General features: G+C 30.5%; 4 protein-coding genes across 5 annotated transcripts; 1 reads left to right on the forward strand and 3 right to left on the reverse strand.

Moving 5' to 3' along the window:
- Positions 1 to 219: 219 nt before the first annotated feature.
- Positions 220 to 1,559, reverse strand: LOC123005503. Its single transcript, XM_044399287.1, has 3 exons — positions 1,425 to 1,559; positions 1,130 to 1,381; positions 220 to 380 (listed from the first exon to the last, which is right to left on the reverse strand). Exons 1-3 carry the CDS (start codon positions 1,434 to 1,436, stop codon positions 306 to 308), a joined length of 339 nt encoding a protein of 112 aa, XP_044255222.1. The 5' UTR covers positions 1,437 to 1,559; the 3' UTR covers positions 220 to 305.
- A 1,350-nt stretch (positions 1,560 to 2,909) lies between these two features.
- On the forward strand, positions 2,910 to 5,543 carry LOC123004866 (zinc finger CCCH domain-containing protein 14). The gene is made up of 7 exons (XM_044398356.1): positions 2,910 to 3,059; positions 3,147 to 3,189; positions 3,249 to 3,413; positions 3,462 to 3,857; positions 3,907 to 4,454; positions 4,503 to 5,157; positions 5,203 to 5,543. Exons 1-7 carry the CDS (start codon positions 3,021 to 3,023, stop codon positions 5,388 to 5,390), a joined length of 2,034 nt encoding a protein of 677 aa, XP_044254291.1. The 5' UTR covers positions 2,910 to 3,020; the 3' UTR covers positions 5,391 to 5,543.
- LOC123004867 (dnaJ-like protein 60) lies at positions 5,493 to 6,536 on the reverse strand. Its single transcript, XM_044398360.1, has 5 exons — positions 6,374 to 6,536; positions 6,196 to 6,286; positions 5,971 to 6,149; positions 5,750 to 5,923; positions 5,493 to 5,702 (listed from the first exon to the last, which is right to left on the reverse strand). Exons 1-5 carry the CDS (start codon positions 6,442 to 6,444, stop codon positions 5,534 to 5,536), a joined length of 684 nt encoding a protein of 227 aa, XP_044254295.1. The 5' UTR covers positions 6,445 to 6,536; the 3' UTR covers positions 5,493 to 5,533.
- A 1,947-nt stretch (positions 6,537 to 8,483) lies between these two features.
- Positions 8,484 to 20,529, reverse strand: LOC123004696 (arylalkylamine N-acetyltransferase 1-like). 2 transcript variants are annotated; one of them, XM_044398082.1, is made up of 3 exons: positions 20,393 to 20,529; positions 9,333 to 9,829; positions 8,484 to 8,984 (listed from the first exon to the last, which is right to left on the reverse strand). In XM_044398082.1, the coding sequence occupies exons 1-3, from the start codon at positions 20,393 to 20,395 to the stop codon at positions 8,786 to 8,788; spliced, it is 699 nt and encodes a 232-aa protein (XP_044254017.1). In that variant the 5' UTR covers positions 20,396 to 20,529; the 3' UTR covers positions 8,484 to 8,785. The 2 variants fall into 2 exon arrangements, with proteins under 2 accessions (XP_044254017.1, XP_044254016.1); XM_044398081.1 differs by lacking the exon at positions 20,393 to 20,529 and adding an exon at positions 12,309 to 12,482.
- Between the last annotated feature and the right edge of the window lie 1,509 nt (positions 20,530 to 22,038).

Below are 22,038 nucleotides of genomic sequence, written 5' to 3' on the forward strand. Positions count from 1 at the left end.
TGAATATCGATTCAAGAAATGTTTTAAACAATATAAATTATTTATACACTAATTACTTCCTTTTTCATTACGCGTACGTATGTGAATCACAATAATGGTTTTAATTGCTAATATATACTTGATTACCATGGATGTACTTTAAAAACCCATTAACGAGTTAAACCTTATCGCCACTGACAAATAAAGGTGTCATTCTGTTACAAAACACAAGAAACACAATTCAAATGCAAATATTTATTATTGAAAATTTTTGTACATTTTTCTAAGCTAAATAAGTTATGTACAATGAAATAAATAGCGATGATTCAATGGTAACCATGGCCGAAAGCTAATGGAGCTGGATAATAACTCTTCAAGATGGGCTGAGGCGCCAGAATTGTCTAGAATTATAAATAAATGTAATAATTCTTATTACTAAATCAATATCGAACATTACAATCAAACCTCACCAAAAAAGATAAAATAAAGTTCATGTGGTTAAAGTAAAATACAAACAATTTGTGTCACATCTATCGATTAGATTTTTTTCTCACTAGGTGCCTATGAGCAAACAATTTTAGCTCATTATTGTCAATCGCCTCTGAATAATTAATTTCATTCAAATTGGTTTTATTGAAGATGGCAATTTTATTAAACCCGGAAGTAAAACTATTGAATAAACTGAAATTTTACTATGGAAATGGATAAATTTTTCTTGATAAGCGTATTGTAAACGCAATGTAGCGTGACAAGGCTTCCATAATGCAATATTCACAATCGGTAGTTTCAGCTAGAAAGGATCATCAAAAGTGTGCCCAAGCCTAATTCAAAAAAAAGCTTAATATGTAATTGCTTCATTTATTTTTTATGTTTTAAAGAATAATCAAAATTCAGTATGGATAATTTTTCTTAACTACCAATTTAAAAAATCACCTAATTGAAGAGATTTTCCAGAAACAAGCTAGAAATTTATTTAATTTAAAAGATTGTACAAAAACAAGTTTAAATCGTCATTTTTTGCCCCAAATAATAACGATTCTGTTAGGTAAAGTTTATTTTTCAATATTTTAAATCAAAATTTTAGTTCATGTTCTTTGTAATTTTTTGGAAATTTGATTTTGCAAAATACGTCATCTAGACTATGATTTACCTTCACTATGGGTGCAGAATGGGTGATAGCCACAGTGGCGTAACTTGTGGCCGGAGCCACCGTTTTAATAACGGGCGCCACTGGTGCAATGGTCTTCACAACAGGAGCATGAAAAATAGGAGGTTGTGCTATAATGGGAGTTTTAATGATGGGTGCTGGGTAAATTGGGGGTGCAGCTACGATGGGACCAAAACCATGGAAATCATATCCAGGGGCTGCGTAGACTGTTGTTAAAATAAAACTTAAAAAAATCTATTCAAGTTTAGAGAAAAACTGAATTGTATTTTTGACTTACCACTTTAGACATTTTTGTAGTTTAGATAATACCAACTGAACGGAATTTTTCCCAGGTATGCTTTTATATAAAAGATCAGATATGGTATTGTCTAGTAGGGATGATTGGCTAATGCACCTTGGCGTAATTTAACGTAAGACATGTGCTATAAAATACCATAAGAATTCCGATTGATAAAGTACCACGAGTTGTGCAATTGGACGAGAGATTGTGATTTTCCTGAGTTTTAGATCGGAAGTTACTTAATTATTATTAAAATTGTTAAAAAATTCAAGGAAAACAATTATTTTTGTCAAAAAAGCGATTTTTACACTCATTTCGTATGTGACAAACCAAATTAGAAATCCAAGCCAGTTTCCTAAAACAGTAGCGTTGGAGAAATTATTTTATTCAGTTAAAAGTGTTATATAATTTTAAAAAAAATCCGATTTCATTTTGTGCAAGTGTTAATAGAAAAATGGATCGCTCAAGGCTAGGAAGAAGGTGCATGGACGATGGTTTGTGACTGGAATAATTTCCTTTCACCTTAGTAGTAAATCTGATCGAGATTTTTTGTCGATGGTCACAATCTAGATCATTTAGTAACGATATCTGCAATTGCACTCTTTCCCAAGAAGGCATTCTTTACGACTGATCGTCCCTTAAAGGCCTAATTAAGATTGCTAGGTTTTAATTAACGTTTTTATGTCATGTGCGTATTTAGAATTGATGGATTTCTGAAAGGAAAATAGAAATATTGATTTCCGTGACGTTAATAAGAATTTTAGGGATTGTAATTTATGACCTCTCCCTAACAGCTCCATGCAATATTTCTGTTTTTAAAAGAAAATCTACAACATCCAGACCAATCACTTTTATATTTTCGTTCATACAAATTACTCTGAAAGCTTTCTTATAAGTATTTATATTGTATTTCCTTTCGTTTGCACGAATTATTTATGGCTTAGTAATACCACTTTTCTGATTTTTTAACGTCATAGCTTGGACAAACAGATTGATCTATGATTATGATTTCCATTTTTCTTGAGTTTAACTTTCGCTTCTAAAGAAATTTCATAAAAAAATTATAAAACATTTTTTGCGGTACAACACTTGTAGAAAATTAAATCTTTGTAAAATTTACACAAAATTCTAAACAAATAAAATTAAAATAAAATATTTATTGCTCTCAACAACAATAGCAAATTAACTTTACAACATTATAAATTTTCTGCGGTAAGAATTATAGAACCAAATTTATTAAAAATGGAAATAGGAGAATGGAAAGATAGAAGTTTCTACATAGAATGATTTAGCCGAATGTATTCTTTGTTGCAATCTGAAAATTATAAAAAATAGTTTTTTCTTTTATCTGCATGGCAATATTTTTTTTTATTTTTTATCCACAGAACAATTTTATTTGAAAAGCTAATTTAAAGGATAACAGTTTTGAGCATTATTATGGCGCTACTTTTCAAATTAACGACTTGTCATGTGTAAGGTTTGCCTAACTTACCGGCATGTAATGTCAAACACCTAAATAAATTAGAATAGATTTTAAGTAATTAATTAAGAATTGATTTGTTGAATTTTATTAATTAAGAGTGATTTATAACAATGGCCACGATTGGCGCAGAAGTTGGCCAAAAAATGCGAGTAAGTAAATTCGTTTTGATTTTGCATTTTATTGTAGGTTATGTTTTGAATTTTTAATAAAAAAGCAATAATTTCTTCTAATTCTAGTCTGCGATCAAAGCCAAACTATTAGAACTGAATTGCTACGTTGGTAAGTATTTTATAATTAAAAATTATTGATTTACGCTATCAGAAACATCTTCTTTTTAGATGATGAACTTCCTGATTATGTTATGGTTATGGTGGCAAATAAGAGGACAAAATCGCAAATGAAGGAAGATTTACAACTGTTTCTTTCTAATAAAACTTCTACTTTTGTCGATTGGCTTCATATAGTATTAAAAAAACTCAAAGAAGTAACAGTTACAAACCCAGGTGAATACTAGTTTAAAACAATTTCATTTGTGATTGTATCATTTTTAGATGTGTATAAAAAGACGGCAAAACGAAAATCTGATGAACTGCCAAACGTTAATGTTAAAAAAGAAAAAAAAGAAAAGAAACCTGAGAAAAAAATTAAGAAAACTGAGTCAGAACAATCAACAGAATCTGTGTTCAAATCACTGACTGATGATTTACCTATAAGTGCAAACAGACTTTCCGAGCAACGAAAAATCATAATAATGAAAGAAAATAAATCTAACAAAAGTCGACAATTGATGCAAGACAATTTTGACATACCCCTACTTTCAGAAGTCAATTTGTCCACAGAAGAAGAATTAGAAGACTTGGAAAATAAGATAAAAAGTGTGAAGAGTAGGTTGGGTTTGCTAGTAGAGAGTGATGAAGAAGATTGTATCAAACTTAAGCCTGAGCCAGGTTGATACCTTTTTTGATTATTTTACTTTTCTTATTTTCCGATTTTTAGACGAGTTATTACCGCCTGAAAATGAAAATAAAAGAGAGACAAATGTTGGACTTACAACCACTGCCTCTACAGAAGCCACTCAATCAGTTAAGAGAACTGAACATTCTCGGATTATATTTAACAGTGAAGAACATGAAAATTCAGCTAAACGAAAATCTATTATGGATAGATTAGGGAAAAGGCGTTCCAATGAAAACGAAGAAGCGACTTCTTCAAAACGAAACAGATTTGAAATGTCAGACTTCAGAAAAGAGAAAAACTCGAAAAATAGGGATGATAGGAGGGATAAACGGTTTAAAAAAGATAACAATTTAAAAGAGAGCGTCTTGAGCCGACTTGGAGTAATGTCAAAAGTGTCAATTCCTGTGAAACCCCCTGAAGAACCTGAAGTACCATTTAAAAATCGTGAAGTACCAAGTGTGGTCAAAATTAAGCCAAGAGTCATTCCTCCTGACGCCCCACAAGCTAATAAAAATCTACTTTTGAAAGCTGTAGCTGAAGCTCAAAGGAGTATAGCCCAAGCACCAAAAGTTGGAAATAATTTAAAGGTACTTAATTAACTAAAAAAATTATCATTATTATCTATGATTTTTCAGCCTGAAGCTTTGTATACAAAAAAATACAAAGAAAAACTTGAAGATGAACAGTCAACTGGTAAAAAATTACCAGAAGTTGAGAAAAATAAAATAAAGAAATTCCTTCTCGTACCTGAGAACAGCAAAAGAGATGAAACTGAAGAATATATCCCAACTCCAATTAAGAGAGTACAGGAATCAACGGCTAAATACATCCCTAGTAGTAAAACGGACGATTCGGATGATAGTTCAGTTGAAAATGATAAAATTAAGCAACAATTTATAGTCACTTTGGATGGTATTGAGAAAACCAAATACAAAGAATTAATTAGTGAAGAACCAAAATCTTCAATCAAGTCAAGACTTGACAAAAAGAAATCACCTTCACCCATTGTTTTTGACAAAGTTGAAAGTACAATTAAGGGTAAACCAAATATTCCCGACAAACTACCCCTAGTCCATGCTTCACCTGCCGTCAAAAATAAGGAAAGGTGTAAATATTGGCCGTCCTGTCGACAGGGTGAAAAATGTGAATTTGTCCACCCTTCTACAACTTGTGAAAAATTCCCACATTGTAAATTTGGTGATAAATGTTTATTTTTACATCCAACGTGCAAATTTGGCAGTTCTTGTACTAGGAGAGGCTGTGTTTATAGTCACGCAGCTAAAGGGACAGGTAAATATTTAAAAATGTTTGATAATAATAAAATAATTTTTTTAGGTCCAAGTCCTGTGAAAATAGGAGGTCCTGTTCAAACATGTAAATTTTACCCCAACTGTACAAACGTCAATTGTGCATTTTACCACCCCAAACCTTGTAAATTTGGAAAGTATTGCAAAAACCAAGCAGAATGTACTTTTTCTCACACTGTTCCTAGTAAGAGTAGTCTTACTTGGAGATCAAAGTAGTAACCTCCAGTCGTATAACTCTAAACTTGTTTGAATATTACACAAATCACAGTTTTTCTGTCATAAATTATACAGAATTGTAACAATAGGTAGAGGATAAACAATGTTTAAAAATGTATTGTAGAATAAATAAGTGAACAAATTTATTTATTATCAGTTTCTTTCATTGCTTTTCCTAACAATCTTTTTTTTAACGCTTCAAGTTGTACTTCATTGCCATTATCATTGGCAGCAGTTCTGGTTTCATTGTGCACTTTTTCAGCTTCTAATGATTTCAGAATTAAAACTTCTCGCTTGAAAGTTACAGAGCGGCTGAAATTGAAAATCAATTTAAAAGACAATTAAAATTGATCAATTACGTAATCGCCAAATATTGGAGACCAACCCCTATCAAAGAAAAGAAAATACAAATGATCACAACTGTGCTATTAGGTAGCTTTGGAATTCCGTCAACTCCATAATATGAGCGATTTTCGTAATATTTATCTCTAGATTTGTTTCTGTTTACCCAAAACATAGGATCATTGTATGGGCTATAAAATAGAATTATAATCACAAAAATTCATGTTACTTGACGTACTTTCGTGTAGGTTGTTCATAATAAGTTTCATTATAATTTCTCCTTGTATGATTTTCAGGACTTGTCAACCCTAAATCATAATTCCTTCTACTTTCACGCTTACCTAATACTTTATAAGCCTCATTAATTTTCTGAAATCTAGCATGAGATTGTTCACTTTTATTAACATCTGGATGGTGCTAATAAAATTAAAATTATGTCCAGTTTCGTTGAAAACCAACTTACCTCTTTTGATAATTTTATAAAGGCACTTCTTATTTCTTTATCAGTGCAGTTTCTTGACAAGTTTAACACGTCGTAATGTGTCTGATAAAATCTTCAATTAAAAAAAGGAAAACAAAAATATTACATAACCTCACTTTTGAATGAATTCATTTTATTTGAAAACAATAAAATGACCTACCTGCAAGAATTGTGTAATGTGATTGTTTTTTGGGTTAGTTTTGAAAAATCGCTGCAAATTTTGCACAACATTGTCGAAATTTTATTTTTTTTACATTATTATTATTGTGATAGAAATTTTGACGTCTGATTGTGATGTAATCACATCACATCAAGGTCACATACGTCATGCTAAAGGTGCGTTCACCCATTTGGCTGTCCACTTATCACAATTTTCTAGATTATTGTGATAATTTTATTTTCGCAATAAACATTACTAAAAATGCAGAAAATCTTAAATACGTATAATCAAAAAAGTGCATAAATTTGTTTTAACAGCAACTGTATATTTCTAGAAAACTATGTTTATTTTTATTAATTGTAATTTAGAGGAAGTTTAACTATAATAGTGGCTCTGTTTGCATTTTCACGTCTCGGTATATACAGAGTGCGCCCCAGAGAAAAATGCCATATAAAGTAGGATACCAAGAATATGGAAAAAATGTTAAAAAAATTCTATCTATAAAAATTTCGAAGTTATGAGAGTTTTGCACTTTGACTCTATTTATTTCTGTTCGAAAAATAATTTTCCAAGTTTTTTTCCTACAGGCTATTAGAAGAGGAAATAAGGAAGCTGTATCCTAAATTGTAACTCAGTTGAATGTTATTTGTGGCTTTTATTGGTAAACTTTTTGTACCTTTACTAAATAATTATAAAAAAAAAACATTTACAAGATCATCAGTATCATTAAATAGACCTAAAAAAATGTCAAATGTCAAAAAAAATTGACAGACAGAATTTTTCAAACATTTTTTCCATGTCCCTGGTATCTTATCTTACTTGAATTTTTTCTCTGGAGCGCAAGTTCTGGCACAGCCTGTATAATATATTCATCATACGTTTCCGCCTTTGCTACTTTTGAAATTTTCCATGAAAATAAATTCAACATTTAGTATCCTACAGGGCGCTGAAAAAGTCAACTAACTTGTGGCAGTAGGTACACTTGAGTGTAAAAAAAAACGCAAATTGATTTTCCATTTCGTTTTTTTTTGCACTCAAGTGTACATCCATTATTGTTAACTAACACAAATACATATACATAAAGAAAATTCTTTTAATACAATTTTAAAAACAATAATAATAAATGGCCAACGTCTACCTAAATTATTTCTTTACCCTAAAACCAAAACCGATACAAAAATTCTTTAAAAATAATGTATGAATCCTTCAAATAAAAATAAAGAAAAGGAAAGAAACAGCACCAAAATATTTAGTTTTGATATCAAATTGCTTTCACCAATTTCATAAAAATTGATTACTCCATTTAAAATTATTGAAAACAATTTGGTGTCCTCAAACTTTTAAACGGTGCTATACTTGGTATGTTGGATTAAATCTTTGATCTCGAATCTCAGGTTACTCTTTATCCTCATCTTTTCGTTACACCCTGTATTATGAAACTATTAGGTATGAGTGAAATTTGAAAGATAATGTAACTTAAGAATTTGACAAAATGAATTTATGGTTACAATATGACTTGAAGACTTTTTTCAATATTTTTCTTGAGATTATTACTTTAAATAAAAAAATATAATTTTATTGGCGTTTAAATTGTGCAACTTGGTATAGAATTAAGTTAAGTTTTTTGACCTGGATAATAATTAGGTAATTTAGCAATATTTGAGTTTCCCATTTATTTACAATTTGTTATTTACCAGTAACAATGTAAGTGTTTTTTTTTAACTAATTTTATTTTTATAACTGTATTAGTCAGTTAGTGCTTGACTTTTGGAGTTCCTGTAGTTACGAAACTAAATTGGATAGTTATTTGTAAAGGTCAAATGTTGATAAAAAGTCCTTACCTTAGAAGAATTTGTATAAATTCGTTTAAATATGCGTAACCATTCGATTTCTCGCCAATTACTACCATTTTATATAACTCGAACACACTATTACGTAGATAAAATTGATATTTCTTACATAAGAAAAAGCAAGACATCAAACGTCAATATTTTTTAATAGACAGACAATAATGGTGTTATTGACCTCATCTGTATTAAATCAAAAAAGAGATACCTAGACGTATATTGACTTCACTTATAAAAAACTCTTGATCTGTTACAACAAAGGATGAAGAGAAGAATAAAAGACGTTTTATTTATTTAAAAACTTTTTTACATAATACATCAATGAGTAAAATCCATGTAAATATTTAAACAAACATTGTAGCTTCTCAAATCAAATAAAACCTAAACCACGTATTCCAAAACGAATACATCAAAAAAGAACAATTATCCACATTTGTTAGATAATTAATTGTCTTAAAACTTAAATTTCCAGAGGGAATGTGTTAAAAAAAAAAATGTTCCACAAGCACAGACACCAAGCAAATTGTGCGACTTTGGGAAACCAAAAGTGCAACTTGTGCCACGATTACACAATTCTTTGAGTATAGACGGTAACGGCGGCATGGGGTGTCTCTGGAGTAAACACGACTTCGCCATTAACTTTGTAGTCTTTGTAATTTAGAGAGTAAATGCATTCAAATCCTAGTTTCTTCAAAGCCCTTGCTGTGAAATGACTCGTGCAATCAGCGGTCATTATACCACAACCCAGTTCTCGGGCAAGGTCTCTACAAAAACCAGAAATAAATTACCTACCAAACCATAAAAGTTCACCAATAAAAACGTAATGTTTTCGGCGAAAATTTAATTTGCGGTTTTACGCTTTTCCGTCGAATTTAAAATAAAGCTCCCGAATTCCAGTTTAAGGTCAGGTCAGGGAGAGAATCCTCCCCCTCGAGCAATCATCTCCAATCACCAACAGAAATGAAATTCGAGGTTAACAAAGCGACTCTAACAAGATCGGAAAATTGTGTAAAAGCAAATTCGCGTGCGGAAAATTAATTTTCAAAGAAAAGCACGACCTTAACCTTACACTTAATGCAGACCTTGACCTACGATTTGACCCTTTTTCTTACCTAGTCCTATTCATCAGGTCCTTTGCAATCCCTCGGCCTCGCAGCGAACTATCCACAGAGAGGATTTTCACAGTCATGGCTTTATCCACGTCGGGAAAATGCGAGAAAATGTTTGACTCGACTGCAACATGGTCGAGGAGCCTCAAAATTTTCTCAAACTTCTTATCATCGCAGTTCGCTTCTTCAATCTCGTTCAAATATCCCCGGTTCAAGATACCGTTGAGACAAACCCCGATTATTTTCCCATTGGAAACCGCTTTTAGATTAAGTCCACTGTCCAAATCTTTGATGGAATACGACTCAAGCTCCGCACAGGTTTCCTTGCCGTCCAGAAGTCCAATACTGTGGTTCAAGGGCTCGTCCCGGATGAAAAAAGTCCTCAAGAACCTCAGGACTTCCTCCCTGTCATCCGCTGTGATCACTTCGATACTGAAGGGATCGACAGGAGGACTACAAGGGGTGGAAGGTGTCGAGGGGGTGGAGACTGAATCGACGGACTACAAGAAAAATATAAATTATTGCACTGGAGCTTTGAAAGCTCTCCATGGAAACAGAAGCTTCCCAAGAAGCTTTTAGGAATATGTTTTAACATTGTGGAAACACAAAATCAATACCATCTTTTTGCTCTTTAATTAAAAAGGAAAATGCAAGCGCTTGAATTTTCCAAGAGTGCCTGCAAGTAATTTTCAAGTAATGCAGCCACAAACAGGTATTGTTCATTTTAATTAAAATTCGAGGAAATGTACACAGAAACACCTTTGTGAGGGATTTAAATTGCTTTGCACTCGAGGATAATATATTAATAAATTAAATATGTTGTGTTTAACAATATCTCCAATCAGAAATAAATCTAATACAATTATCTAGAAGGAAAAAAAAGTTGAATCGTTTTCTTTTAAAAATTTTAAAGCAAGATCAACAAATCATCACTAAAAGTTTACTTGTTGCATTGATTCGCTATAACCTTGGCGGTTTCTGACAAGACATGATCACATATTATTCTAATTAGTGGTGTAATTGGAGCTTTAATTTATACGAGCAATAAACAAGATAAATAATTATTAGATAGATAATTATTAAATATCATTAATTTTTTGTAAGACATTGATTTGAAGATTAAATTTAGTCCCAAAAATATAAGAAACATGATAAATATTTAAAAATATATAACTCTAAATATATAAATAGCAGAATGGAACACAAAACAATTAACTACATTTTTTGAAATCAATAAAGAAAAAAAATTATATTTATGAAATGGTGCAATTTATAATTCACGCAGAGTGGAGCAGGACTGATTTTAATGCTTCATAAATCAATAACTTTGCAACAATTTATGCAAATACATTGTAACTTTTGATTTGTAAATATTTTTCCACGTAGCTCGTTTCAATTTTTTTGCATCTCAGAAATTGAAATGTTTATTGTTTACACATTGTTGACTCGACGCAAAATTAAATTAATTATTCGGTTAAATTAAAAACAAGAATGAAGTATTTCCTGTATTTTAGTAACTAGATCAAATTATTTTTAAGGAAAATGGAAAGTAACAAATACTTTCATGTTTTGTTCTGTATTTTAAAGTCTGCACAATATTATACAGTGGGTCCCCGAATAGAGGATTTAAATTTTTAGTTTTTGGGGTTCAGCCCTGCTTGGTTAAAGATTAATGTCTTACATAATTTTAGTTTTGAAAAATCAAATATGAGATTTTCAAAAAACTATTTTTCTGTTGAGTAAAGTGCCTTTTATGTGGCAAATACGATAAAAAGTTTTAATTAAAAAAAGTTGTTTAGAATCAACATCTAGGTCCATATATCAAATTTAAAAATCATCGGCCTACTATAGTTTTCTATTTTTTTCCAAAATAATTGCTTTTTATTAACAGATACGTCAAAAAGTTATTTAGTACTAATAATCCAAATGTAAATTTATTTTGTTTGTAATAATAAAACTGCTAAAAATAAAATTCTTTGATTTGTGAATTAATAAACATAAAAAAATTAAAACTTTTCTTAATAACGTTTTGTCGTATTTGCCACACAAAAGGCACTTAACTCTACATAAAAATAAGTTTTTTGAAAATTTCCAAGGCATTATTGAAATTTCAAAATGTTAGAAATTAGTCTTTACTCCAGCAGAGCTGAACTCCAGAAAATAAAAATTTAAATCAATTTTTTTTTTATCTTTTACAAGAGTCGTTTTACCTATCCGGGGACATACTATATATGTAGTAGCAATTTTAAGTATATGATTGAGGTGATATAATGTATGTGTTTTTTTTTGTTTAAGAAAAAAAATATTCTGAAAACAAAACAATATAAAGAATTTGTTGTAAGTAAATATTTTAAAGTTATGCATATTCATTAGCACTGTTGTGTTAATTTGTTGTATACATTGGCAAAATACTTTTACTACAATTCCCAAAACTCATTTATTTCATTGTAATGAATTTTGTTATCTAGAAATGTAATGAGTTAACAACAAATTCTTGGATTAATTGGTGAAAAATTCCAATCAATCAACAACACCTCTGAAACGAATGTAGACTCTCAAGCTCATCTAATAATGTTGTTTACGGTTTAATGACATTGATGTTTGCACGTTTTAAATTATTCATCTGACGCATTAGTATAAAAACAAAATGATCAATTGTGTTCGTCATAGTATTTTTTGAAGATTTTTAATTCTTCTCGTGAACTTCCTTAATGGGAATTTTCGCCGAAAGCGAAAATATCAACAAAATAATTAAAAACATTCACGATTTACTACAGTCTTGATTTAATGAATGAAAAATGAATCACTTTCTATCATCACTAATTCAGCAGAATTTTAGATCGGAAAGATAGACTTGAGAAAAATAAATATAGGACAAGTTTAATGATGTTTATACGTCCTTCGCATAAGTGTTGTAGGTCGTAAAAATCAAGTTTAGGCAAACATTCTCTAATAACGAAAATCAAAATTAATATTTACCACAAAATCAGTAAATTTGAGCTTTTCAAACTTCTCGGGGAGAATAAAACTGGGCTGCATTTGAACCGCCATGTCGATTAATTGTATACAAACACAAGCACTGAATCCTTACAACCGCACGAAAATACCCGGATTGAAACTGGCAAAGTTTCAGCGACTTCTGCTTTTACATCGCAAGCACTTTTATATTATATCCCCGAACCCTATTCAAGTTGAAAATCAGTATTGAGTACGCACGCTCGAGACGCTCGTTATTTTTTGTCATTTTCACGTGGAGATTTTCCCATTTATTATAATGAGATGCGAGGTGATTAAAGAAAACAGCAAAATGCAATTATTTGTTTTGCAGCTTGACGACATGTGTTTGATTGAGTTATTAACAGGTTTCGGCAACTATTTTTACAGAGATTCTTGGCTAATGTGTTGCATGTGTGAGTTTTAAACACTCCATTGTGGAAATACACCAAAAGTTTAAAACTACAGACTTTAGCAAACTATCAATAAACTGGTTTAGCTATTAAAACGTAATATGCATTACATAATAGAGCAATTATTTATATTAAATTATTTTAATTTATTTGATTGACAAGTTCCAGACAACCGCAGTTATCTAATGATTCAAAATCGGAACAAACATTCCTGCATTCAGATGAGGAAAAACAATGTGCAACTCGTGTCAAAAAGCCTGTAACACTTCCAATTTTTCCGATACTTTTGATATGGTAATTAAATAAATGATCAATTAGCATAACAATAATTGATCACCATATTAAATTATTCACAATTATTTTGTCTGCATTCTGGCCTTGATTCAGATCACCACAGCAGCAAGCAAGGTTGTAATGTAATGAGTAACGAGCCTTCAACTTAACCTGTCTCTTACGGTTCACTAGTTACACCCAAAAATAAAATTTTGCAAAATTTTATCAAGAAAGTTGTTATGTAAATGGCCCCAAGGCATGAATTTATTTCGAGTTTTTCTACGAGTTCTGTAAATACAAGGACACGAATTTACAAAAATGTAAGTCAAAAAATTTTTTATGAAAAAAATCTAGAAAAACCTTTCACTTTGGTTTATTTTAAATGTTTCAAGTTTTTTCTTAGCTGCTGGTGTTAGTGAACCAGATTTTGGATCGGGTCCATAATTTATTTCAGCTAAAACAATTAATGGTAAGTAGGTGGAATAACAGATCAATTTACAAAAGAAAAGCAAACCAGTTGAACGTTGAAATCTACTAAAAAGACCGTTACAAAAATTTGTTTGCGTCATCAAGGTAATAAAACGGCCAATTTATCATCCACTTTATTTTCAAAGGTAAATCCCAGTTGTAATTTTCTGAAAATAAAAGGTAACACAGCCATTACCTCGGACAACCGTTAATTCTTCAGAAAATCGATTAAAGTGTCGAGTACCTGACAGTGAACTTGAAGATTTAATGAGAGTAAGGAAGGACAAAGCGATTATTATAATATTGTAAATTGTTATTACGTAAAATTATAATTAAAATTATTAAAAGTTATGTCAGTTACTGTCACGAGATAAGTGCATTAAATTAGTTAAACACAGGAAATATTTTTGTTTTTAGATTTTGGCAATCGTAGAGTGAAAAAACACGAGTTAAGTGCAAATTTTATTCTTATTATTAATAAGTTTCGTCTCAAATCAATTATATTTTCCTGGTCTATAAATTTCAGCCTTGATAAAATAGCACGTGCGGGCCATATTTACAAATTGTCAAAAAATTCAAATTCATTTGTCTTAAAACATGATTTAGCCGGAAGGAATTTCTTTTTTGTAAATTTTTTACAAGTTTTTAGTAATATCCTTGATCTCTTGGACTGCTATGACAATCACAAAAAGGTGAAGGTGAAAATTGTATTATAGTCATTTTTGTAACCAAATGCATTTTTTTGAATTAGAAAAATTTAAATAGAGTGCGTATGTTGATGGTCTTGAAATGTAGAAAATAAATCATGTCTTAGAATTTTTTTTAAAAAAAAAGGTGTGTTGGAGAGAGGTGTGTGGCAACGTCACCAATGCAAACTTTATCTTTTTAATCTTAATATTGTTAGAAATACAATATTAATTATACTGTTACAATTTTATGCAGAACAATTCATTGATACATGACAGCAAATTACTAATTTACATCTCGTTGGCGAAAAAATTGTTTTGCTGAAAACCACTGAAGTGTTTCATGAACTTGTGGAAATAACCAGTCACTGTTTCCGTAACGTAAATTTTCTGTTATTTGGACCTTCAAAAATTAATGATATCCAAGAAATAGGCTGATCAATGTGAAAAACCACCCGTTTCTTGGTGCTCATTAGTGGTGGAATTACTTGAGAAGTCGTTAGAGTGGCATGTGGATTTTTTAATGTAACGGAAAGTTACTTTCCAAGACTTTACTGCAACAAAAACTAAGACGATTTTTTCGTTACGATTGCCAGGAAAGTTTGCACACAGGCAGTTTGCCAATGTTACTCCAACTCTGATTTTCTTAAAACAGCAATTTGCGTATTTGAAACACGATTTTACTTAGAAATATTGAGACCTGTGTCATTGGCCGGAGACCTAACTCTACGCATTAACGACGAAGTAAACAAGATAGGTGTTTTCTTAGTATATTCATTTGACCCAACTTCAATTTCCTTAAATGCACTTGGAACTTAATAATATTTTAATTATAATCATTAAATAATAATTTATTATGCTATAAAACAATCATATTTTGGAATAAAATTAAACAAAATGAAATAATAAAATAAAAATGTGATTTTTACGAATGTCCATCTCATGGCTATGAGATTTCTTATTTATTAAGTGGACTTGTAATTTCCAAGTAAGTCCAATATTAGCCACATTGTGCTTTAGTGAATTTAGTGGAAGTAACTTTTCCGTTGTCGATTCAATTTATCTCTTTCTTACTCAATATTTATAAGAAAAACCTTGATTGCAGTCTCACAGAAATGGCAAAGAGACTAGAAAAATAATGAGTAGGCATAAACATTTATCTTCTTCTAACAAAAGGAGTGAAAGGAATGCTTTGTACTTTATTGATTACCTTGTTCCACTTAGCTTATTAAAATTGTTTGTTCAAATTTATGACCGTCCTATGACACTTCTAAAGCGATTCAGCGCTCTTTCCGCACGTTCTGGATAATTGCAAAGCTTTGTCGATACCACCCCTAGCACTAGAAAGTTGCAAGCTCACTTCAAGTCGATGGAAATTATTTTTTGATAAGCTTAAAACCATTACCACTTATCTCAATATAATTTACAATCAGTCATTTTCTAGCAATAATAAATTGCACTCCACTTAACATCACCTAAATTGTAATTAACGATATCCATAGATGCTTGCTTTTATTTCATTGTCACTCATTTGTTTGACTGCAATGAAACTTTGCACATTTCATCCTAAAGCTCCGGATTAATTAACATCTGACTAGCGAAACCGACAAGTTTAAAGCTCACACAGTCCGATATTAAGTTTCAGGCTGGTAAGAACTAAAATACAGGGCTGCGCCAGAACTCGCGCCCCAGAGAAAATTTTCAAGTAAGGTAAGACACCAGGAACATGAAAAAAATGTTTAAAAAATTGTATCTGTCAAAAAATTTTGCCATTTATTTTTTGACATTTGACATTTTTTTATATCTATTTAAGGATACAGATAATCTTGTATATGTTTTTTTACAATTATTTAAAAAAAGACAAAAATTTTGCCAATAAAAGCCACAAATAACATTGAACAGAGTTATACAATTTAGGATACAACTTCCTTGTTTCCTCTTTTAATAGCCTATAGCAAAAAAACTTGGAAAATTATTTTTCCAACAGAAATAAATAGAGTCAAAGTGCAAACTTTAAACTCTCATAACATCGAAATTTTTATAGATAAAATTTTTTTAACATTTTTTCCATGTTCCTGGTATCTTACCTTATATGGCATTTTTCTCTGGGGCGCGAGTTCTGGCGCAACCTGTATTTCTGAAACGATGTCTGGAGACATCTCGACTTCATTTGTCTTGTGCGTTGTAGAAAAAATATTAATTACAAAAATTAATAATTTGGAGGCGTTGAAATTTCACATTGTAAAGACGTTTATAATTAAACTGCTGCTCATACTTGGATTCTAATAAACACCAAATAAACAACATATTTTACATAAATATGTTTCTAGACATAGTCGGACTCTAAATTTGATGAGTTCTAACCACTCTGCTGTTATTTCAGAGATTCCAAGAAACATGAGATTAACGTCAAATTATCAAAAAAACTTACAATTTAACGATCAAGATAATAATATACTGCTTGTTTCCTAAATTAATTTTTCTCGAACTGTATCAGTGTCAAAACCACAAATATAATTAAATTTCAACTATTATACAGAATTTATTGAAAAAAAAAAACTTAATAGACTTTGATCCTTGCTTCTTTTTTATTATTAGAATATTTTTTAAGAGGAAATATTTAAAACAACAAAAAGGACCAATATTTTGAAATAGTATACTAAATTTAAATAGCTATAAAGACAACTAGAGTTTTATAGACAGTTGAAAAATCGAGGTCGTAGTTTAAATTCAAGCTACCGGGGGGAATGAGAATTTAATAGGCTGAGATTTTTAAACTATAAAACTCGTGTTGTCTTCAAGACTTTTTGCAAAACTAATATTGAATCAGAAATTTTACTAAATTCAGAAATTATTATAGGTATAATATAGAAACAGTAAAAAGTATTAGTGTTGCAAAAATATAAATAATATGGGTGGTCAAATGAGTTAGCAAAAGAATTTGGAGACTTTTTGAAATATACCTAAGTAATTGACAAAATTTTTTGGAGAAGTAAAATCTCTGTTCGTTTCGTAAGTTTATTTAAAGTGACGAAATTATTACGAAAAAACCGACTTGTAATGAAAATAGTTATTTTTGTTACAAGTACCTAAAATAGAGTTTTTGCGGACAAATCATTGTCGGACGAGGCGAAGTTGCGGAATTAAAATTTCGGGCATATTTTTCTGTCACTTTAAAAAGTTCACAGTAAACTACCTTTTATTGTCATCATGACTCACATTTGACAATTAAACTTTTTTTGTTGTTGTTAAAATTGTTAATTAAACAATTTGTCTGTCTTAGGAAATTTATTAATTGAACTAAGTGTAATTAAGTCATAGTTTTGATCAGCTACCTACCTGGTTTTATGCCACAAATCACTATTTTTTAAACTATGTAAATAACTCAAAATGACATAAACATGACAAGAGTAAAAAATGAGGTTATTAATGTAAAGGTTGTTTTAGAGTTTACATTATGAAAATGACAATAATGCCCGAAATTTTAATTCCGCGACTGTACGTGTTACAAACAAAATTTTATTGTTAAAGCTGTCAAAAAACGAGTTTACACATCTTATTAATTTAAAAAAAATTGCCACTATAGTAACCAAATTATTTTTTTGTCCGTTTTTATGGACTGAGTACCTAAAATAATCATTTTACGTATTATTTTATTAAATCCGGAAAAGACTCATTTTAGGCACTCAAATGAGTCTCTAAAACAGCTATTTTCGGGAACGTAAACAAAAAAAAAGTTTTTAGGGGTGCTATTTGAACTATCTATCTCAATAAAAATACATTGTTCTAACTAGAAAACTATTTTAGCAAACTATTTTCAGAAAAAAGACCACAACAGTTTTATAAATATTTTTGTTGAAATATTTTACTCGATCAGGTCAATATTCTTTTTAAAAAATACACAAATTTCAACTTGATTTAAAATTTTACACTTTTTGGTTCTTGAGTATTGACGTCACCAATTTTTTTTTAATAAAAATGCAATTTTGACCTAAAGTAAAAGTAAAATATTATCAACCAAAAACAAACATACAATTTTAAAACAAGTTGAGATTTTGTAATTTTTTAAAAGAAAATTGATCTGTTTGAGCATTTTTGTCAAAACAAAATATTTTTAGTTTTAATAAATGAAATTATTCCATAATTTTGCCGCTCACTGTATATTTTTATTGTCACTTTGACAGATGAAGGAGTTAATTGGCTACTTTCCATTCTGAAATTAGCCTTACTTTCTGTTAGAGGGTCGTAGGAAAAAATATTTTTTTACAATAATTGGTTAGTTTTTCTCATCAATCGTAAACAAATAAAAAATTCACTTTTAGTGCCTTTTGACCTTTTTTTTAATAATTATTTTTTAAGTTTTAAAGTAGATAATTAAAAATTTGACAAATGACTGACAGTGAATTAGAATATTTTAACGTGGAAGAAACCAGCTTCCTCCCACACAATTTTTTTTATTCTTCGACACTCAATATTTACGGTTTTTCTCCTGTGTAAGGAAGTTTTGGCAACTGTTTGTCATTTCTCAATACGAAACGTCAGATTTAAAGCAAGTTTAAGCCTCATTGAGTCTAATTCGGAGAATAAAATGTTGTATTCAACTCGTTCGATTGTAAATCGGACGTTTTATTCCACCTCGTGGAAGATAAAAATCCACTCGGTGAAATAATACGTCCTATTTACACTCAAACTCGTAGAATAAATAACTATGATTGACTAGAAAGAGCTGCAGAAATTTCAGTGTTGAAATGTTCTTGACACGTCGTGACAGTGACATTCTGACATTGACAATCCTCTGTCACTCAATGATCAGTAATTTAATCCAGGGAAAAAGCGCATATAGTTTTACGGCGTGTAATATTTTTATCAATGCGGCCCTGCTCTATTTAAATGAATCGAATGAAATGCGAGTGTTCTGACCCTATCCAGCGTTGAAATGCATATCACACTGCTCTTTCTCATGAAACACAAAACCGACATAAAAAGGTGTGTAATTAAACCTAGTGCAAGAATGCCAACTGCAAGTGCCAATATTTCAGCTATTCCGTTCTTGAAACGAACAAGTTTTACAGCTGCGAGATTTCAGCGATAAAACGATTTGTATCGTTTATTCGTAAAAAAACAACAATCACTTTAATCTTATTTGTTATTTAAAACTTGCATAGGTTATAATTTTCTATGCAAAAGACTAGAAAGGGAATTATGTCATTTTGTTCCATGAATATCGGAGATTGAAATCGAACTATCGAAATAGAGAATGCCAGCAACGTTTCCCACAGGATACTACGCGGTATTTGGAATGCTATCCGGGATCTTGTTAAATTGTATGCTCTCATGACCTAGCATACACGTATTTTATTACATTGAGTACAACAGATGGTTAAATTGGATGAATATATAATTTATGACTGCGTATTGCATGTCCTACAAAAATAAGACAAGACGCAAAAATTAACAATCTCCGCCCCCTAATAAATTAACATGTAACCTAATTAATTTTCAAGATTTGTCCAACACATGGGTTTAGTTATGTAACGGTTATATCATTAAAGATTCAAGATTAGCAACTTGTCGATTTTATCGCTTGAAATCACTTATCATATCTTACCAAGTTCAAGCGCTCATTTCTTTTCCGGAAAATTTCGTGTTTATTGAAAATCGACTTTGAGACAAAATTAAATTTTAAATTCCATCCAAATCCCTTTCGCAGTTTTTCACACAAACTAAATTGATTTTATTTGGCTTAAATATTGGATTTAAAAAAGATTAGATGATTAAATTACGGATTATTCTAAACTAAGATCGAGGTCAACACCGGAAACCTATCAATAACTTCAATATCACACTTATACTAACCCTAACTTATTGATTGAAACCTTCATTATTTACAATTTGAATTTATAACAAGCTTCGTGATTATCATACAAAAAGTGACACCTTGAGAATCTTTATTTAGACCGAAATAATGCTTCATAAAACTAGTGACGACTCCAAAAATAAGCTACACTAGTTGTGTAGATATTATTATTTTAGGATTTTAGTGGAGCAATATTAAGGTTAATAATTGAAAAATGAATTGGACTTTGTTCAACTTGTTGATAGTCAAATAACTTATCAAAAATGTTAAATGTGCTATTGCTTTGTTTACTTCCGTCTGTAATTGTTTAGGATTTATCAAGCAAAGATAATTTGGTGAAGTGAAAGTGACAAATCTGACAACAATTCTTACCATATTTGTTGAAAAACAGTAAAAACCGCCACAATTGTTGAAAACTAGGCACGAAATGCCAGAAAAAACTAAAATGTTTTAATGTATTTATCTTATCACTCAAGCACTATGTCGTGTTATCACCGACAGAAGCAACAATTTGAACTGTATTTATTTATTTACAGACATATAGGGTTACAATACGAATTTAAAATGATCCCATTATGCGGCATCCTGTTATATAAAAGGGACGTGTCTATTAAAATTCATTTTTGTTGTTGTTTTCAAATTGCTCAAGTGCTTTTTGCTAAATATAATTGATTGAAACACTCGGAACGGAAATTTGGTTTATTTCAAACCTGGAGTTCGCCTAGTATTTTCGTCAAGTGCTTCGATTTTTCACTTTGGAATTCGAACATCCGGAGCACCACTTGAACAATCCGGGCTCCGGAGCTTTGTTTTCCCCGGAGATGTATAATTCGACTGAGGAAGCTATGAACACTTGGTTACTATCTCTCTTCCCTTTACGGTCCGTTTATATGGTGAACCCCTATTTATCCACATTACTGTTGCGCATACTCGATACCCCTAATTGTTTATAAATTATTAAAGAGGACTTTATGGGATACGATCAATTTTTCGGATGTAGGCGGAAGAAAAACCTATCGAGTGGTGAACCACGTTGAGGAGCTTCATAGGCAATTTAATTTTGTCAGGAAATTTTAGAGAAAGTTGAGAGTATTTTGTAAAGTAAACTCATGGCATAGGCAGCAAAATTAACATTTAGATTTTTTACTTTCCTTTCAAACTAATTTTTCTACAATTGCAAAAAATCTAATAACCATAACAATAATTAAACCACAAAAAGGCTACCTAGAAGAAACTAACTTCAAGAGAATAATAAAGAATAATTATAATTGGTTAAATCTAGGTATCGTTTAATTTCAATTATGAGGTTGTTCTAGGAAATTACGTGTTTTTCAACACTATTTTTACATTCATCTCAGGTAGATTTAATACGGTAATTAAAATATACATAAACACAAAAACTGGTTATTAGATGTGGTTTAACAATTTTCAATATTTTTTTAGATAATTATAGTCGACTAAGAAAGCAACGTAAAACAGGAAGCAACATGGAATGGAATTACGATAAAACATGTATTATTTAATTTTAAAGACAATAATAGTTATTTATTCGACGAGTTTGCGTGTAAATCAGACACATTACCTCACGAGTGGATTTTTAAACCACGTGTGGTAACGAGTTTTATTCTTCGAACTAGACTCAACAAGGCTTAAAATTGCTTGCTGTAAAAAATAATCTGACGTTTCGTATTGAAAAATGCCAAACAGTTGTCAAAACTTCCTTACACAGGAGAAAAAAAGAAAAAATTTTGACAGTGTCGAAAAATAAAAATACATTTTTCAACATAACAAGGTAGAGCTTGTTCCAAATCTGGTGGCGAACTAACGTTGTCAAAAATGACTGAATTTTGACACTAAACATATGTTTACTATTAAAAAAAAATATTCTTCATAGGCGTCGTATGAAATAATATTTCATTCAAAACCACTGTTATTCTTTAAAAAAATATAATAAGTACATACTCATACATAAGATGAAGAATGATGAACAAATTATTAAATTGTTAACGCATGAAAAG

The sequence above is a fragment of the Tribolium madens genome, unplaced genomic scaffold (genome assembly GCF_015345945.1).
Source record: "Tribolium madens isolate multiple individuals breed KSU strain unplaced genomic scaffold, Tmad_KSU_1.1 Scaffold_20;HRSCAF=117;Tcas5.2_LG4, whole genome shotgun sequence".
NCBI classification, from domain to species: domain Eukaryota; kingdom Metazoa; phylum Arthropoda; class Insecta; order Coleoptera; family Tenebrionidae; genus Tribolium; species Tribolium madens.